Source organism: Myotis daubentonii, chromosome 1, assembly GCF_963259705.1.
Source record: "Myotis daubentonii chromosome 1, mMyoDau2.1, whole genome shotgun sequence".
Lineage (NCBI taxonomy): Eukaryota > Metazoa > Chordata > Mammalia > Chiroptera > Vespertilionidae > Myotis > Myotis daubentonii.
The window spans coordinates 137826498-137844280 of record NC_081840.1 but is presented as its reverse complement, the minus strand read 5'-3'; the positions used below and the strand labels follow the sequence as shown (position 1 = coordinate 137844280).

General features: G+C 37.1%; 1 protein-coding gene across 2 annotated transcripts in view; it reads right to left on the bottom strand.

Moving 5' to 3' along the window:
* Positions 1 to 17783, bottom strand: part of ARMC3 (armadillo repeat containing 3) — a 74909-nt gene that overhangs the window by 34583 nt on the left and 22543 nt on the right. For both annotated transcript variants that reach the window (XM_059681291.1, XM_059681301.1), the window contains exons 7-10: positions 15642 to 15836; positions 12994 to 13177; positions 2615 to 2767; positions 2410 to 2515 (exon numbers count right to left, since the gene is read on the bottom strand). In XM_059681291.1, coding sequence (XP_059537274.1) covers positions 2410 to 2515; positions 2615 to 2767; positions 12994 to 13177; positions 15642 to 15836 — 638 coding nt within the window. The remainder of the gene's footprint in view (positions 1 to 2409; positions 2516 to 2614; positions 2768 to 12993; positions 13178 to 15641; positions 15837 to 17783) is intronic.

Below are 17783 nucleotides of genomic sequence, written 5' to 3'. Positions count from 1 at the left end.
AAAGAGTTTGGGTTGCTGTGAATAAAGTACTGCCCTTTCTTAAAGTGCTTACTGTGTGAAGTGCTGTATGCGGCATACCTTGTGAATATTTTTTTTCTACAAATTCCATGACTTTCCTAGGCATGGTACTCCTTGAATAATTCTAGTAGGTATTAAAATTTAGTTAATGCTTTATTTTTATAATGAGGATATTCAAAAGTTCCAAAAGCCCTCAAATACACATCCACGTATTTGGGGGGCATTCTGCCTCTTTCTGGGGTCCTTTTGGGATATACTCCTTTCTGACTCTTCACTTGCTTTGTTGTGGTACTGACCTTATATCACAGCAGCGGGACAGTCCCCAGAGAGAAGCTCTTTGTCTTTGCTATTGTGGAGGCCAGCATTGGCCCAGCAATCAATCAATTTTTTCCCAGTAACCAATATATATGCTGCCCTCAGAACTATATTGAGTCAATACTGTTATGGGAAGTCAAGAAGGGGTATAAAAAATAAACAATAAAGAAACAAGGACATTGAGATAAAAGGAGTCAAGATTTCGGGAAATCATCCAGTTTTTCATGGAGATAATGTAGAATAAGGATGAAGAATCTGAGCTAGTATGATCTATGTGTAAATACTAGACTTGATTACTAGTATTTTCTATAGCAAAACTGCAGTTTTGATTTATCTATAGGCATTAAAATAATTATAGGTATTACTTTTTATATTTTTTATTTTATTCATTGTGTTTTATTTCCTAAAATATTCGTCTCTCTTGAAAAACATCTAGTTAATAATCATAATATTTTGTAATTTTTTCATAGTTTACCAATAGCCAAAATTTAGTTAGTGTTGACAAAGGGAAATGAAAGACACTGACCACTTTTCATTCTTGGGATAACTTAGAAACTCTAATTCTGATCAAATCCAACAGATGGCGGTGATGTTATAAATTAATAGTTTAAAATTTTCTTATAATATGTAGGATCTGCCCCTTAGATGAATGTCAATCAAGAATAATCCTCTTATTGCATAAATAGTGTAAAACTTTGATATGATGAATTGGATAGAAGAGTATAGATAAATATAATATGAAATTTAGCTGACAATAGCATTTTCTCTTTTAAAAAGCATTATCTTTTTCCTTTCCAAAAAGCATTACAAATTGAGAATTGTCAAAAAGGTTAGCAGTGAGTCAAGAAAGGATAAAGGATAAAGGATAGATAAAGTAACAAAATGGATTATATTTTTACATAAAATTCATTATTGCTCTTCGATTCTATTTTTTTTATATGTATATATTTTATTGATTTTTTCACAGAGAGGAAGGGAGAGGGATAGAGAGTTAGAAACATCGATGAGAGAGGAACATCAATCAGCTGCCTCCTGCACACCTCCTACTGGGGATGTGCCCGCAACCAAGGTACATGCCCTTGGTCAGAATCAAACCTGGGACCTTTCAGTCCGTAGGCCGATGCTCTATCCACTGAGCCAAACCAGTTAGGGCTGGATTCTATTTTTATTTTCATCTATTTTTTTTATAGAGAGTTGTTTTAGCCTCCTCACTTTTTATTTACTAACTTAAAAATAATTTTACTTTTCTCTCTCTTTCTATCATTTTAAATAAGTGAATCTGGTTGTTTTTACCCTGTTTTCCTATTTCCTATTTCCTTTTCACACTTTTATCCATTTTAAGTGATAATAAAGAATTCTGCAGACAATAAAGAATGAAAAGTATGAATAGAAGACTCCCAAGACCTTCAGACTTGGAGTGAATTACCCCACTATCTTTCCTGGGTCTCCAGATTACAGAGATCAGATCGTGGAACTTCTCAGCCTCCATAATCAAATGAGCCAATTCCAATATATAAAATTATCTATCTATCTATCTAATTACCTTCCTCTTGGTTCTGTTTCTCTAGAGAACCCTAATACACATATCAATTAAGATTTAGGGAGGATAAAGAATTATTACTAGTTTATTTATAAAAGTTTCCTTTAAGAAATTCTTCCTGTTTTATAAGGAAACTAGAGGCCCAGTGCACGAAATCTGTACGGGGGGGGGGGGGGAGGGGGGGTCCCCTCAATCCAGCCTGCACTCTCTCCAATCCAGGACCCCTTGAGGGATGTCCAACTAGGCAATGGGATTTGTGTAATAGGAGCTCCATTATCATCTTTTGAGACCGCCATTATATATGTATGTGGTTGGTCATTGACTGAAAAGTCCTTATTGGCACATGACTGTGTCTTTGCAAAACAGGCTTATCTGATGACTTATTTTCACATGGGTTTTGAAGGTTTCCTAAGAGTTTATCCCAAGGTAGATCATCTGAAAGAATGTAAACTTCCTTGAAAGCCAAAATATTAAAATGTGCACTTCTTGCACTGTTAGATTTCCCATACAAGGCCGTGTTGAGGCCTAGTACTTACTTTGCATTAGTGGGATTGCAAGTGGTCAGATTAGCCAGGGCCAGGGCTGCAGCTTCCCTTACCTCTTCATTGTCACTTTTCAGCAACTGAACTAACTGTGGGATCCCTACAGAAAAAAGAAAGGTAAAATGTAACTTTGCCGACAAAGTTACCTAGAATATGGTAAACTAAAAATGAACAAAATGGTTTTTTCTAGTTTGCTTACCCTGATGATTGAAAAATTCTTTGCTGGCTGAATTCTCACACATTACCGAAATAGCTTGGGAAGCAGCAATTTTAGTTCCATCGCTTTCAGAGCCCAAAAGGGTTACAAGGCATTTTTCAACCTCTTGCTCATGAAAAAATTTTCTGTTTTCAGCTTTCATAAAAAAATAAATAAATAAATCAGAATTTTGCTGCAAAAAAAATTGTCCAAAATATAATAGGAATTCAAATTATTTGCTAGCTTTAGTCACAGAGAATCTAAACTACACAAAAAAATATACCTATTTAACCTTTAGAGCATAGTGGTTACACAAAATGAGTCGGGAACATTGATTGCTCTTTTTTCTATCTCCTTATATGATATCACTTTGGGAAAGAAGATTCTATAATAAGAGAGAGGCGAGTTTTAGATTTAGCAAGAACTTACTTAACACCAATTATGTGCCTGGAATGGTGCTGTGTTCACATACACTATCGTCTCACTAAGAACAAATACCTGTTTATTTGATGTCTATTTTAAATAAAATCCCAATATTTGAAGAATAGCTAAGATGTACAAACTGGTGAGCTAGAGAAAGTAAAAATGAATAATAAACTATGATTTCAAGTCTTAGGAATTTATAAGCTTATATTAAAAATTGTAATCATCTTTTACTTAAGTTACAATACATAGTGACATCGCAAAAATTAAAATAATTAAATTGCTAAATTACTATACACATAATCTAAACATATATCAGCATAGTTTTCTTTATCTGAAAACAAGTAAAGTTACAAATCTAAGTACATACCATGATAATTCACCCCATTATAAAATAGTAAATTAAAAACCAAAGTATTTTTAATGTTCTTTTCATTCTTTAGTGTTTTTTCTTTTTTTCCATTTTATTTTTTAAAATAAATTACAACCTCATTACTATACTAAAGAAAATATTTTATTCAACTAAATTAGAACATTAAAACCTAATTTTTTGCTTTGTGTTTATAGTTCATTCTAAATAAGTTGCTATCTATTAAAAAGTGTGTACTATAAAATACATATTAAACTAAATTCAGTTTTAATGCCACAAGAAGTACCAGAGACTACTCTGAAAAGAAACAACTTACAAATAATTTTTGCTAATTTATTTAGCTCCTTCGTTAAACTTTGTTGTAGGTTTGATTCTCTAGTTAACCTTTATAAAGTCAATTTACATGATTAAAATGGAGGAATGTGAATATATGTTATTAGGATGCTGATAAATAAGAGAATATTCTGTTTTAATAAAAATCTCTGCAAAAAAATGCTGATGCCGATATTAATTGAAATAACAGCTACTAGTACATGTGGAATTAATTCATTACTTATACATATTTTAATTGTGTTTTTCAGAAATACTTTCAGAAATGACTGCAACTAGGTTTTCATTTAAAAGTTAATAAATGATTTGTCTTTTTTCAACCATAACTTTTAAATCGCCCCTTTCACAGAAACGGTGTCACATTTAGATGCCACCATATTTGCAAATACTTTGGCCTTTCATCTGAGTATCTGGCCATAATAAATGGCACAAGCTAAATTTCTAACACTTCTGTTCATTCCTCTTAAACCATTCATGAACCATATCCTGTAATCCTATCATTTGCATCCCTTGTTCCTGTCATTTAAAATTAGAATTCAGGCAGTCCACAATGGTTTCAGTAAAAAGCTGCAATTAATAGTTACATCGAAAGTACGTGGCTTATACAATGTTTAAAAATATATATGATCCTTATTTGTTTTTCTGAATAATCAAGATCTGAAAATTTTCCAGTCTCTGACCTAAAATGCTTAGAGTTATAATTAAGACTTCTCTGACGGCTCTAAGTCAACTTTACTAAACACAACAGGAAAATCTGCCAAAAGAATTAATTTGAAAAGACTAAGTTTGAAGTATGTGATTGTTGCATTAAAAGAAAAACAGTATATATGCAATTATTGGAGAGATTTTAAAAAATAATTTAAATAATTTAAATGGGCAATTAGTTTCTCAACCCTGCTGATAGTGTTCTCAAAATCCAGCTGTGTTCACCAAACCTCAAAAGTGCTGACTGCAGCGTGGCTATAATAAATTTAAAAGATGAATTAACATAGTAACCACGCACCTTTATTGAATTGCTACACGGAGAAGTGAAGTATTTATGTTTTAATTATGCAGATAATAAAGATGGCAAGGTAAATATGCTATTAAAGAGGAACGTCCTTTAAAAATTACATTTGTTCAATATCACTAAAATAAAAAGCATGAGGTTTTGTAACTGAAAATAAATCTGTATGTAATGATGCTTTTCTTCACCTCTTCTCCTAAGTCGCTATGGTGCCACCTCTGTTCCTGCTGAGATGTTAATGCCAGTTCATAAACCTCCTGGCAACGTGGTAATTAACACCTTCCTCCTCCTGATGCCAAGTCACAGGCATACAGATTTGGGCTTTCCATGGTTAAAATGCATGTTAAAACTTTATTCAACAAGCAAAACTTAAAGAATGTGCGCTATGTGTTTTGTATTATTGAGCCTACAAATTTTTTGATGATGATGAAAAGTAAAAAAAAAATAATGTTATAAATAAGCACTGATGGGTACACTGTTCTTAACAAAAGTATAAGGAATAATATTTGTTAAAACTTAGTTAAGAATGGAATTTTCTATAGGTGGAAAATTATTTTAAAACTCATGATTATCTACTTTCAATACAGAAATATTAGAAGATAACTTTGTTAATCCTTATAAGCTTTTAGAGTTTATCTTTGTTACTAATATCAAATAAGGCATGTCTAAAATAAAGCAAGGCATGCCAACCTGGCTGGGTCTGCAGGAGCGGGCAAGGCAGGCAATGGCTGATATCAAAGGGGATAGACAAGAAACACAGGAAGGACCTGGAAACAAGGTACGGTCTAGCATGGAGGCAGAAAGGAAGAGGTGGGGATCGTGGAGCTGGCCAGGTAAAGAGCATTACAAGGTAAGTAAATCAACAAAAATAGAAGGAAGTAGGTAAATGAGGAAGACGCCAGTCTGTCCTCCTGCACGGGCCCTAGGGGAGAGGATTGGTTTTGAGCACAGTGGGCAGCTCCACCCACAAATGCTACGGCTAAGGCAGTTCAGAGTCCTGAGGGGAATTCTGCTTCTGCGGAAGTTTGGAATAGAGAGATGTTCTCAGAGCCCTGTCCTGCCAGTCAGGAGAGGCCTCACTCTTTGGGATGTGTACAGAAAGGAAGCTTGAATCTTTGTGGAATCATCTCTTTCTAGAGGCTCCAAGAATCAAGTTGCCAAACCCGACTATAAGAAAATTAAGCCACCTGTGCATCCATTAGATTTGCAGATTCATTTGACTCACTTTTCCAGTGTTTTCACAATCACCAAAGGTGGAAACAATTTAGGAAGGAAGGAGACCATGCCAGAAATTATAGAAAAGGTTTCCAACTGTAAGCTTTTCGGTAACAGATGAAACCTGTAAGACAAAGTTGAAGGATCTCTACTACAATACACATGGGCAGTGGGTCAAGTGATGTCAGGGTAGCTGTAAATCTTGTTCCATCTGGAAGGTGGGGGTTCTACTAAGCAATGGAAGTTAACTTTTGTCTTGTGCTTGGTTGATATTCCAAAGTATCAGGTCAAACTACCTGAATATAGCACAATGGAGAGTATCTGAGCAAGAAAAAACTGATAACCAGTGGCCATATCATAGTACAAGATGGAAAAATCTCTGATTCCAAGCTAGGGCATCTGGACTTGATCCTATTTATTCTAGTTCAAGAGTTACTAACATGGAGTCCTGAATCCAGAAGGCATAGATGAGCTTCTGGCAGCCTATGAACTCCCTGAAGTTATAGGCAAAATGTTGAGTACTTGTACATTTGGGATTGAGTCTCTTTCATTCGATTTTTCAAAGGAATTAATGACCCCTCAAAAATTGAATTTGGGTAATGTAGTTGAATGTGCTTGGAAGTCATCAGAAATATAAGCTGGAATTCAGAAGACAGGTCATAATTAGACACAGATTCGGGATTAATAAGCAAATAAGGAGTCAGCTGAAACATGAGTTACAAGTATGATTACTCGAGGAGATTTGAAAGACAAGACAGAAGTTGGGAAGGCAAGTTTAATATTGAAATGATAGGCAGATGAGAGAAAGCTGATAAAGGCGAAGGGTTGGTCTGATGATTAGAATCACACCAGGGAAGAGGAGTGCTATGGAAGTCAAAGGATATAAAAGGTTTAGGTGGAGGGGGCAATCAACAGTGTGGGATGCCACAAAGAGATCAATAAAGAAAAAACTGAAAATGTATCTGTAGGATTTAGGAGTTGGGACGTTAATGGAAAATTCTACAAGGTCCGTTTTTGCAGGATGGTGGAAGCAGGAGGTTAAGGGATGGAGATAAGATGAAGAGGTGAAATTATTTAAATTGACTAGTCTTTTTTTTTTTTTTAATCCTCACCCAAGGATATTTTTCCATTGATTTTTAGAAAGAGTGGAAGAGAGAGGGAAAGACAGAAAGAAATACTGATATAAGAGAAACACATCAATTGGTTGCCTTCTGCACAAGCCCTGACCAAGGCCTGGGCCAGGGAGGAGCCTGCAACCCAGGTACGTGCCCTTGACTGGAATCAAACCCGGGACCCTTGGATCTGTAGGCCGATGCTCTCTATCCACTGAGCCAAATCGGCTAGGACTAAATTGACTAGTCTTTTGGTTGAGAGGTTGATTGAGAAGAAAAGAGGGCCCTGAAGCAGGGGCAAGAGAGGAAGAAACAAATTTCCATAAATACCCCTGGTCAATGAACAATTATGGGCCCCACAGAATGTTCCAAATTTACATCAGCTTCCTCCTATATAACCAATGGGGCCAGGAGGAAAAGAGCACATTAGTGTTGCAATGCCACATTAGAGAGGAGCTTCATCATTATCCAAATCTGGGCAAAAGTATTCTATTATCATCTCAACTGATGAGGGAAAGACAAAGGACACCCCTGTCTGTTTATTAAAATCAGGTGTAGGCAGAGCACTCCTCATTTTGGAGTGTGGAATAGGTATAGAAGAAAGAGGACAGAGGTGTTCTAAAGTTAATAAATATTCCAGGGGAAATTATTAAATAAAACAAAAACAATAATTGAAAGTATAATAGAAAAACAAACAAAACATGATTCTGGAGATCAAAAAGCTTTACTATGTAATAGGCAAAGAGACAGAATCTCAAACATATTTTGGCAAAAAATTTTGACTCATAGGATAAAGGATTGTACTCAAATACAAAAAGAAAGCATCCTATATAGCAAACAGGCTGGCCTCAGACTCAGACTCTACAAAAACAAGGTTCATAGAACTTTGAGGAGAAAATGTTATGGCAGAAGAATTCCAAACTCAGCTACACTGTCATAAACAAGGTCGGGCAAAAGTAGGTTTACAGTTGTGAGTAGAAGTAACAGGGTTTATTCTTGTATTATTATTTATTAACTAGAGGCCTGTTGCAGGAAGAGATTCGTGCAATAGGCCTTCCCTTCCCCTGGCTGCCGGCACCAGTTTTCCTCCGGCACCTGGGACACAGGCCTTTGCTCCTCCAGCCAGAGCTTTCCATCTTCACTGCTCCGGCCAGAGCCTTCAGGGACAGTCGATTTACATGTTTGTCTATTATTAGGTAAGATTATTGTATTCTTTTCCATATGAACAGCTGTAAACCTACTTTTGCCCCACCCTGTATGTATAAAGGCAATAGACATTCACAGGTAAGGACTAAAAAAATATGCCACTATTGACTATTCCTGAAAAAAAAAAAAATACTGAACTGAAAAAAAATATACTCTGGTTAATTGAGAAACAAATGAAAAATAAAATCTTGAAATCTAGCCCTGCCTGGTGTGTTTGGTAGTTAGAGCATTGGACCTCTCACTTGAGGGTTATGGGTTCAATTCCTGGTCAAGGGCATGTACCTGGGTTGCAGGTTCAATTCCCAGCCCAAGGGGATTGCGTGCAGAAGGCAACCAATCAATGTCTCTCTCACATAGATGTTTCTCTCTATCTTTTTCTCTCTCCTTCTCTTCCTTTCTCCCTCCCTCCCACTCTCTGTAAAATAAAATTAAAATAAAATAAAAATCAATGGAAAAAATATCCTCAGGTAAGGATTAACAATAAATAAACAAAATCTTGAGAAATTCACAATGTATACTGAAAGAGATCTAATATGTACAAAACTCTAAAATTGTAAATGTGAATAAAATTGAATGTAATGGCAAAGTGATTCTTAAAAGAAGAAAGGTTTATATAGATTTTATTTCATTTTTTAAATATATTTCTCTTGATTTCAGAGAGGAAGGGAGAGGGAGAGAGGGATAGAAGCATCAATTATAAGAGAGAATCATTGATTGGTTGCCTCCTGCACAGTGGGGTTCGAGCCCACAACCCGGGCATATGCCTCGACCAGGAATTGAACCATGACCTCTTGGTTCATAAGTCAATGCTCAACCACTGAGCCATGCTGGCCAGACTATATAGATTTTAGAGAGGAGAAGCTATAACCCCTATGAAATGTACAAATATCAGGAAGAAAAAAAGTTTTCAAAGCAAAAATGCTAAATATATTAAGGTAGAAAATTTATCTTTAAAATAGGCATGATTTTAAAAGTCTGTGTAACAAAAAGAATTAAAAGGAAATTAAGGAGAGAGCATTGAAAAATAAAAAGCAAAAAATCATAAAATGTGATGTCAGAAATAAGGCCAAATACAATAGTTGTAAAAATAAGTCTAACAATGTTTTATCCCTTGCCTTTGGATCTGGTGGTGAGGCTATCTCAATATTGCTAATTTCTGGGGACCTTACCATCTCTTGTTTATTCCCTTGACTACTTGTAAAATAGTCTCTTTATTTTCTCTTTATTTAAACCATCTGGAGTTTGCATAGCTGTGTTCTGCCAAGACCATTTTTGATAATAAAATGGCAATCTTTTTTTTTTAAGTGATTCTTTTTAATTTTTATTGCTTTCAGAGAGGGAGGGAGAGGGAGAGATAGAAACATCAATGATGAGAGAGAACCATTGATTGGCTGCCTCCTGCACACCCCCTACTGGGGATCAAGCCCACAACCCTGCCAAATGCCCTTGACCGGAATCGAACCCAGGTTGATGCTCTCTCTATCCACTGTGCCAAACCGGCTAGGGCCATGGCATTCTTAATATATATTATAATTTAAAGCTAAAAGCAGTAAGTGAGGTTTTAAAAAAATGAGTAGTGGATATAAAATAATATTAAATTAAGCAAAGTTAAAGTTATAAGGAAGAAAATCAACAGAAACAACATAATGGGAAGCCTCTAACATACCACTTTTCATCAGTGATAGATCAAAGAAAATAAAATATAAAGACAAAAAGGGCTGTACAATATAATTTATTAAATGGAGCTGAAAGATAAATAGCAAGCTCTATAAGAGTGATCTTTCTTTGAAAAGTGAAAATCTGCAATGTTCCCTCCTCTTTCTAGGTCAATTCAAGGCTCTTTGTTGCTATCAATATAAAGTTCAAAGTCCTTAACTTGACTTATAACATCCCTTAGCATTTGGTTTCTCATTACTCAACAACCTTAACAGTCAGTTTTCTGCTGCATTCTATTCACTAGCCATTCTGAAAACATTCAGTTCTGGAACTTACCAGCCTCTGTCCCCCTCTGGCTTTTACACACACTGTTCCATCAGCTTCAAGTGCTACTTATCCAACCCCCTTCCACCAGCAGCTCCTTTGCCCAGCCAATTTCTATTATTTACTCTAGGTTCTAGCCTGAATAGGTCCTTTCTATTTCAGGAAGACTTATCTGATCCAAGTCTGCCTTAGGTGGCCCTCCTGGGGTGACCTCATTCTTCCATCATCAAACCCATTTACATTGTGATTGCCTATTTACTTGCCTGTTCTGCCTTATGGACACCAAGGGGCTAAGCTCAGTAAATCATTAATAGATGAATTAATAAATAAATTTTTTATTAACATTTAATATTCCCAATAAATATGAACCAGAGTAAATAAAACATTAATGTATCCTGGTGAAATCACAGAACAGCCATGACCAAAAGGCCTTACAAGTAACCAGAAAGAAAATATTGCTTTCAAAAGAGTGACAATTACCAGACATCTGACATCTCTAAATGATTTCTGTAGGCCATGCTCAGGGAGGGGAAAAACATTATCAATCAAGAATTCAATTTCTGGCAGAAAAATGTTTACAGAATGTAGGCAAAATATAGAACACATTCAAAATACAATGGGGAGGAGGAGGTTTCTCTGTGTGATATTGAAATGGTTCTCTTTCCTTTTATTTTATTTTATTTTTTCAGGAGATTCCCAAGTCCATAGCTGAGACAGAAAGATCTGAATCTCATAGTTGGTGTGGCAGATCCTTACCCATAGTGAGGGCCCTGAAGATGCTGGATGGCCCAGAAAGGGAAGCAGCCACAGAGGGCCCCAGTGGCACACAAGGCTCCCCCACCAGAGGAGGAGAATCCCAGGGCCTGTTCTCCCCCGGTTGAAATGCAAGATCTGTGGGAGCTTTGGGCACAAGGAAAGCAGCCTCAGGTGTCCCATGAAGCGTTGAGATAGGGCTGAGTCCCCCCAGCCCCGAGGATCCAATAAGATGAAGAATAATCAGAAACCATTGGCTCCCCAGGATCCTCAGAACCCATGTCGTCCTTACATGAGTGCTAGGGATATTGAACAGAAATCAAGGCTCAGTGAAGAACAGAGACTGGCTCAGAGCAAGAGAGACAAAAAGAGGCCCCAGGAAACCTGGGAGGACGAGACAGAACTCTGTGGCTTTGTGAGACATCCAACCCGGCCGATGCCCATCCCCACAAGCAAGAGAAAGTATGTGCAAGACCCAGATGTCACCACTGAGTGACCTGTCAGAAAACCTGACGTGACATCCTCAGCACCTCCAATCAAAACACTGAGGGAAGCACCTGCTCACCTCCTTGACTAATAATGGGCAGGGAAGGCCTGTAGCAGGCACTCTTCACCCAGCAGGCACGCTTTGTCCAGAATCCCACCCACAGTGTCCACCAGAGGAAGAACAGGCCCTACTTTGCCTCCGGCATCCCATGCTGCCACATGCTCATCCCTCAGGAACAAGCCAAGTTCCCTGAGGTCCAGAGAAGCTGTCGTTCACTCATAGTCACACATCGAGGTCAGTGCAGTGCCAGCAGTGGAACTAGTAGTAGAACGGAAGCACCAGGAACTCTCCATGTGGTGTTCTTTCCCCTACTGTGTCACATGAAGGTGATAAACTCATGAAACTCACTACCCCAAAAGAGGCTGACACAATCTTTGAACAGCCCAGCCATACTAATCCAAAGAGAAGTTGAGATATCCACAAATTTTAAGTGTGACATTGTTCCTGTCTTCCTACTACCCTCTCTTTGGGTCTCAAACAGCTAAGGTCGGCAATAGATAGAAAAAAGAACTGACCAGATATGATAAGGTCTAGTTCCATCAGACAGAATGCAGAATCAACCAACTTTTGCCAATATTAAAAACCTTGTTTTTTATAGCCTGTCTTTAGATATGGCACATATACTAGTAACGTAACTCAAAAGCCACTCTATATCGACTATGTACTGGACAAAGAAATTTGGCTTACTATATTAAAACCTCGCCTGAAGAAATCCAGTATGGGTTGAAAAGGAAGTGTTTCCCATAATATACACAGAGACATATATACAGATATGAGTATATTTGTTTAGAATATAACTCACTTAAACTAGTCAAAGTTGTTGTCATTCATATGAGGAATGATGTGGAAGAGGAAAAATAAAGTCACATCTTTTCCTAAATCATATACTCCAAATATACATAAATTAAAACTATAATTTCATCTTTGGTGCTTGTGATATAATTAATCTCTCATATTTTACAGATTTATGTCAACATAGCTTGCCACTGAAATGAAATTGTGTTATGTATAGTATGAGCATATTATTTTTCACAGCTCTATAACATGGCACTGACTCAGCTGAAATCTGAAATTACTATATAGATATCACTCTAAATGTGGATTTATTGAAATAATGTTTTCAGGATCACAAGCAATGTGCATATTCTGCATAACTCCAAAATCAAGAGAAATAAAGACTTAAAACTTAATTTAGGACTTATTCATTTAAAATAGATAGGGTTATAATTAAATCATGTTCAGTTTAGTATATCCTTGACAAAGCAATATCTATTTTAACTCACTGGCATTGAGATGAATTTTGGTCTTAAATAGTAAGTATAGCACTATTCTCAAATGGTCATTTAAAAGCAGACAAATACTCTAGTGTTTGCTAGTGCTAATCAAAATCAAGAATACAGATGGAATATGTGTGCTTAGATTACATAAATTGAGACATACGTTCATAAGCTGCTTTAGTAATTGCTTTTGCTGCATTCTTCTGAATATCAGGAATTGTAGAGTTTTCTGCAAATACTAGGAGCTTCTTAAGACCCCCTGTCTGTTGAATCTGCACCATGGTATCCATATCTTCAAGGCAATTGGCTATCACTGAAAGTGCTTCTATATGAAGGTCATTTAGTTCCTAATAATAAAAGCAAACACAATTTTAGAAAGTTGTACTAAAATAAATTTATACTTTCCAAATTCTACACAAGAGGAACTACAGTCAGTCAGAACATAATGTAATTAATTTTGTTGGGACAGAGGCCCAAGGAAACAGTTCTGCTTATTAACATAACATCACTTACCCTAACCCAGTGGTCGGCAAACTGCAGCTCACGAGCCACATGTGGCTCTTTGGCCCCTTGAGTGTGGCCACGAAGTTTTAATCACACTGTACGTGCGTGCCCGCAAGTGGTATTTTGTGGAAGAGCCACACTCAAGGGGCCGCAGTTTGCCAACCACTGCCCGAACCATTTGCCCCATCTTTTCTCATCTCCCCTACTCCAAAGGGTTTTATAGATAAAAATAATTACTGGAAACTTCTGGTAATGGTATTCAAGTGAAGGTGCTCTTACGTTTCACCAAAAATAGTGTTCAAATCTGGAGAAAAATTGTTTTAAAAAAGCAGACAGAAGCTGAAGGAAAGTATATTCCTTAAAATCTCCAACTGGTAGAGAGAAGCATGTGAGTGCGTGGCTTTCTTGCCTGAGGGATCTCCCAAATCCCCACAGCAGTGGAAAACGGCAGCCTTACCTGAGCTAGAAATTTAAGATGGAAATCCTTAAAGTGAAAGAAACACAGAAAGATGCGTCACCGTCATGGTATTCCACACAGCATTGCTTCTGGTCAAGGAGCTTACTTCACAGCAAAAGAAGTGTGGCGTTGAGCCCATACTCCTGGAATTCAAGGGCCTCACCCTGGTCCTCATCATCCTAGAGCAGCTGGCTTGATAGAATGGCCTATTCGAGGTTCAGTTACAGGGCAGCCAGGTGGCAATAACTTGTAGGTCTCGGGTGAGGTCCTCCAGGAGGCTGTATAAGTTCTGAATTGGTATCTAGTACTAGTATATGGTGCTGTTTCTCCCATAGTCAGGGTTCATGGGCCCAGGAATCAGGAAATGGGAGGGATACCACTCATTATTATCTCTAGTGACCCACATGCAAAAATTTTGGCTGTCTATGTGACCTTATGTTCTGCTGATCAAGAGGTCTTAGCTCCAAAGAGAGAAATGCTTCTATCAGAAAACACGTAAAGAAAAGATTGCTGCCTGGCCAGTTTGGGCTCCTTATGCCTCTAAATCACCAGGCAAAGAAAGGAGTTACTGTGCTGGCTGGGGTGATTGGTCCTTACCACCAAGAAGAAATTGGATTGCTCCTCCACAATAGAGGTAAGAAAGAGTATACCTGGAATACAGGAGATCCCTTGGGGCGTCTCCTATTATTATTATGCCTGGTGATTAAAGTAGATGGAAAGCTACAATAACCCAATCCCGGCAGACTACTAACTGGCCCAGACACTTTAGGAAGAATGTTCAGGTCACTCCACCAGGAAAAGAACTACAATGAGCCAAGGCCCTTGCTGAGGGCAAAGGGAATATGGGATGGGTATTGAAAAAGGTAGTTATAAATACCAACTATGACCGCACGGCCAGTTATAGAAAAGAGGCTATCATTGTTATGAATATTTCTTTCTTATTTTGTTACGACTATGTGTGTATATGCAGCATCTTTAATTTCTTCCCTCTTTTATTCCCTTACATAAGATATCTGACTTTAGAACTACTAGTAGTATTTAAGTTTTGTTCATTTTACTTCACAGTATTTAAGTTATGGGATATCAAGGAGAAGAGTAAACATCATCCAAGGACTATGCATCCTTTTCTGGGAAAAGTGTCAATGCATCTTCAGTGGTACACAGGATATCGGTACCATGTAGGCAGACGTAGGACAATGTTATTGTCTTTATTTGGAAATTAAGTGTGATTTAAGATGTGTATGGGTGCCAAATTGGCAAGAGTGAATTTGTGATGGTTAATTTTTATGTTTTAACTTGGCTAGGCCTCAGTATCTAGATATTTGATCAAACATTATTCTCAATCTAAAAATATTAATTATTTAGATATAATTAATATTCAAATCAGTAGACTGAGTAAAGCAAAGTACCCTCCATAATGTGGGGGTAAATTACTCATCTTGCTTTACCCTAGAGAAAGTTATGGCAGACAAAGGTTAAAAAACGAATTCTAGCCATTTCAGGAAATCATGAAGATCATAAATAGTACTTTAAAACCTTAAATTTTCTGAACCAGAAGATTTTAAATTAAGGTATAATTGACATATAGCATTATATTAATTTAAGGTATACAGCAGAATGATTCAATATATTACAAATATCACCACAAGTTTAGTTAACATTTGTCACTTTACATAGTTACAAAATTTTTTTTCTTGTGATGATAACTTTTAAGATCTATTCTCTTAGCCACTTTCAAATGTGCAATATGGTATTATTAACTATAATCACAATGCTGTACATTACATTTTATAGAAACATTTAGGAGAGATACATTTCCTCATAGACAGTTGAATAAATGTTTTAAATACCTTAGCTTCCAGGATCTTAATAAGGTGATCCATCCCTTGATTGTCTCTTAGCATTGCTCGTGACGCCTTGTCATTTGTAATAACACCTAAGGTTTTGAGAGCCAACAACTGAATAATTGGATATTCTGACTTAAAAAGCTCTAATATAGGAGGGATTGCATTTAGTTCTGGAAGTGTAGCTCGACACTTAAAATCCTGCCATGAAATACAAACGATCAAATAAGTAAATTTTAAAGCAAAATATAGCCTCAATAATCTAGAATTTCTATTTTCTAACAAAGAATATTCTAATTTATAGCTTTGAAATCTTTCATTCCAGATTCCCTTCTAAAATAATTCATAAACCAAAGTAAGCAAACCCTCAATTGACAACACCAAAATATTCCTTGTAACTACGCAGGCATTGTCAATAACAGGAAATAGACATATCTATGACTTATGCAGTAGCTATTGTTTCTTTATTTTATAGCAAGTTCTTATTACCATGAATAGTATTACAATGAAAGCTATGCATAATGAAATTCTTTTCACATTCTCTGTCCTGTGTCAAATAGTATTTGATAAAATGAAATTATGGCATCAGTTCTTTATTATCTTTATTCAAAAGGATCGTTTCTGAAATGCAGTGCTATTGCAGGCTCTGGGCATGCAAATTCACATCAGATTTAGTTCAGACACATGACCTTTATTTAAGACATTTATAATATCAAGAGGTCATTAGAGTTTAGGCAAATTGCTCTGCATTGTCTGTAATTTCATGTGTGTGAGTTGGGTAGGAAGGGGTTGGTTAGAGTGAACAGTGGAGAAAACAAGACAAAATGCCATGAAAAGCTCCCAAACTCTGACATTTTAAATCAAATGTGTAAATGTAAAAAAGTATTGAAAGTGGAAAAGGCCTCACTTACAGCTTAGCTTTCCTCTATCCATCCTTCAACTGTTAATATTCAGCTTCCTTCAGACATAAAAATTGGAGGTTTCTGTGGGTTTTTTTGTTTTGTTTTGTTTTTGGTTGAATTGTATCCCCCCAAAATATAAGTTGAAGTCCTAACCCTCAGTTCCTAAAAAATGTGACCTTATTTGAACAAGGTCATTGCAGATATAACTAAGGTAAGGCCATAGTGGCTTAGGGTAGGTACTTAATGGTGTCCTTATAAAATTGGTGTCTTTATAAAAAGAGAGGAAATGGCAGAGGGAGAGGTTGCAGTGCTACAGCTGCAACCCAAGAGACATCAAGGATTGATGCCATCATCAGAGGCAGAAAGAGTCAAGGAAGGGTTCTACCCAGAATCACAGAGGGAGCACGGCCCCGCTGACACCTTGATTTCAGAATTCCAGCGTCCAGCACTGTTAGAGAATAAATCTCCATTGTTTGAAGCCACCCAGTGTGGTACTTTGTTACAACAGTCCTAAGAAATTAATAACACGATTATTAACTAGTGCTTCTGTTATGAATAGTGGAGGTCTTTTCATTTCTGTTTGATTTAAAAAAATATATGGGGAACCCAGCCAGTGTGGCTCAGCTGATTGAGCATGGTCCCCTGCACAAGAGCTCACCCGTTGGTTCCTGGTTGGGGCACATGCTGGGTTTTGGGCTCGATCCCCAGTAGGAGGCGTGCAGGAGACAGCCAATTGATGTTTCTCTCTCATCAATGGTTCTCTCTCTTTATCTCTCTCCCTCCTCTCTCTCGAATATCAGTAAAAACATATTTTTAAAAAAATAAAGACAAAAAGAGCTGGAAAGAGACTTGGGATGTAAAACACACACACTCTTGGAGGATTATTTTGGCCTTTTGAATAAGGTAAAGTCTTAGGTAACCAGAGAAGGGAAACAAAGCTGAGCTGTTTTTCCAGGATGCCCTTTTAGGGAGAAGCAGTGGTAAAACCAGTCACTTCCCAGCCAAGTGCAAGGACTGCTAAGGCCACAAATGAATGCTTTTGCTGCCTTTGGCATAAGCCTCTGGGTCTCTCTTTTTCTGTATGATTCGTAGAGACAGTTTACCCAGAACCCTCCCTCATCTCTGTTTTGCCATCTCTTCCTTTCACACTCTACGGATGGCTACTTAGAGTGGTATTTTTGTATTTTCAGTTGATCTAAGCTGATCAAATGTGCGTGGGAATTGTTCAGAAACCTGAGTGAGGAAA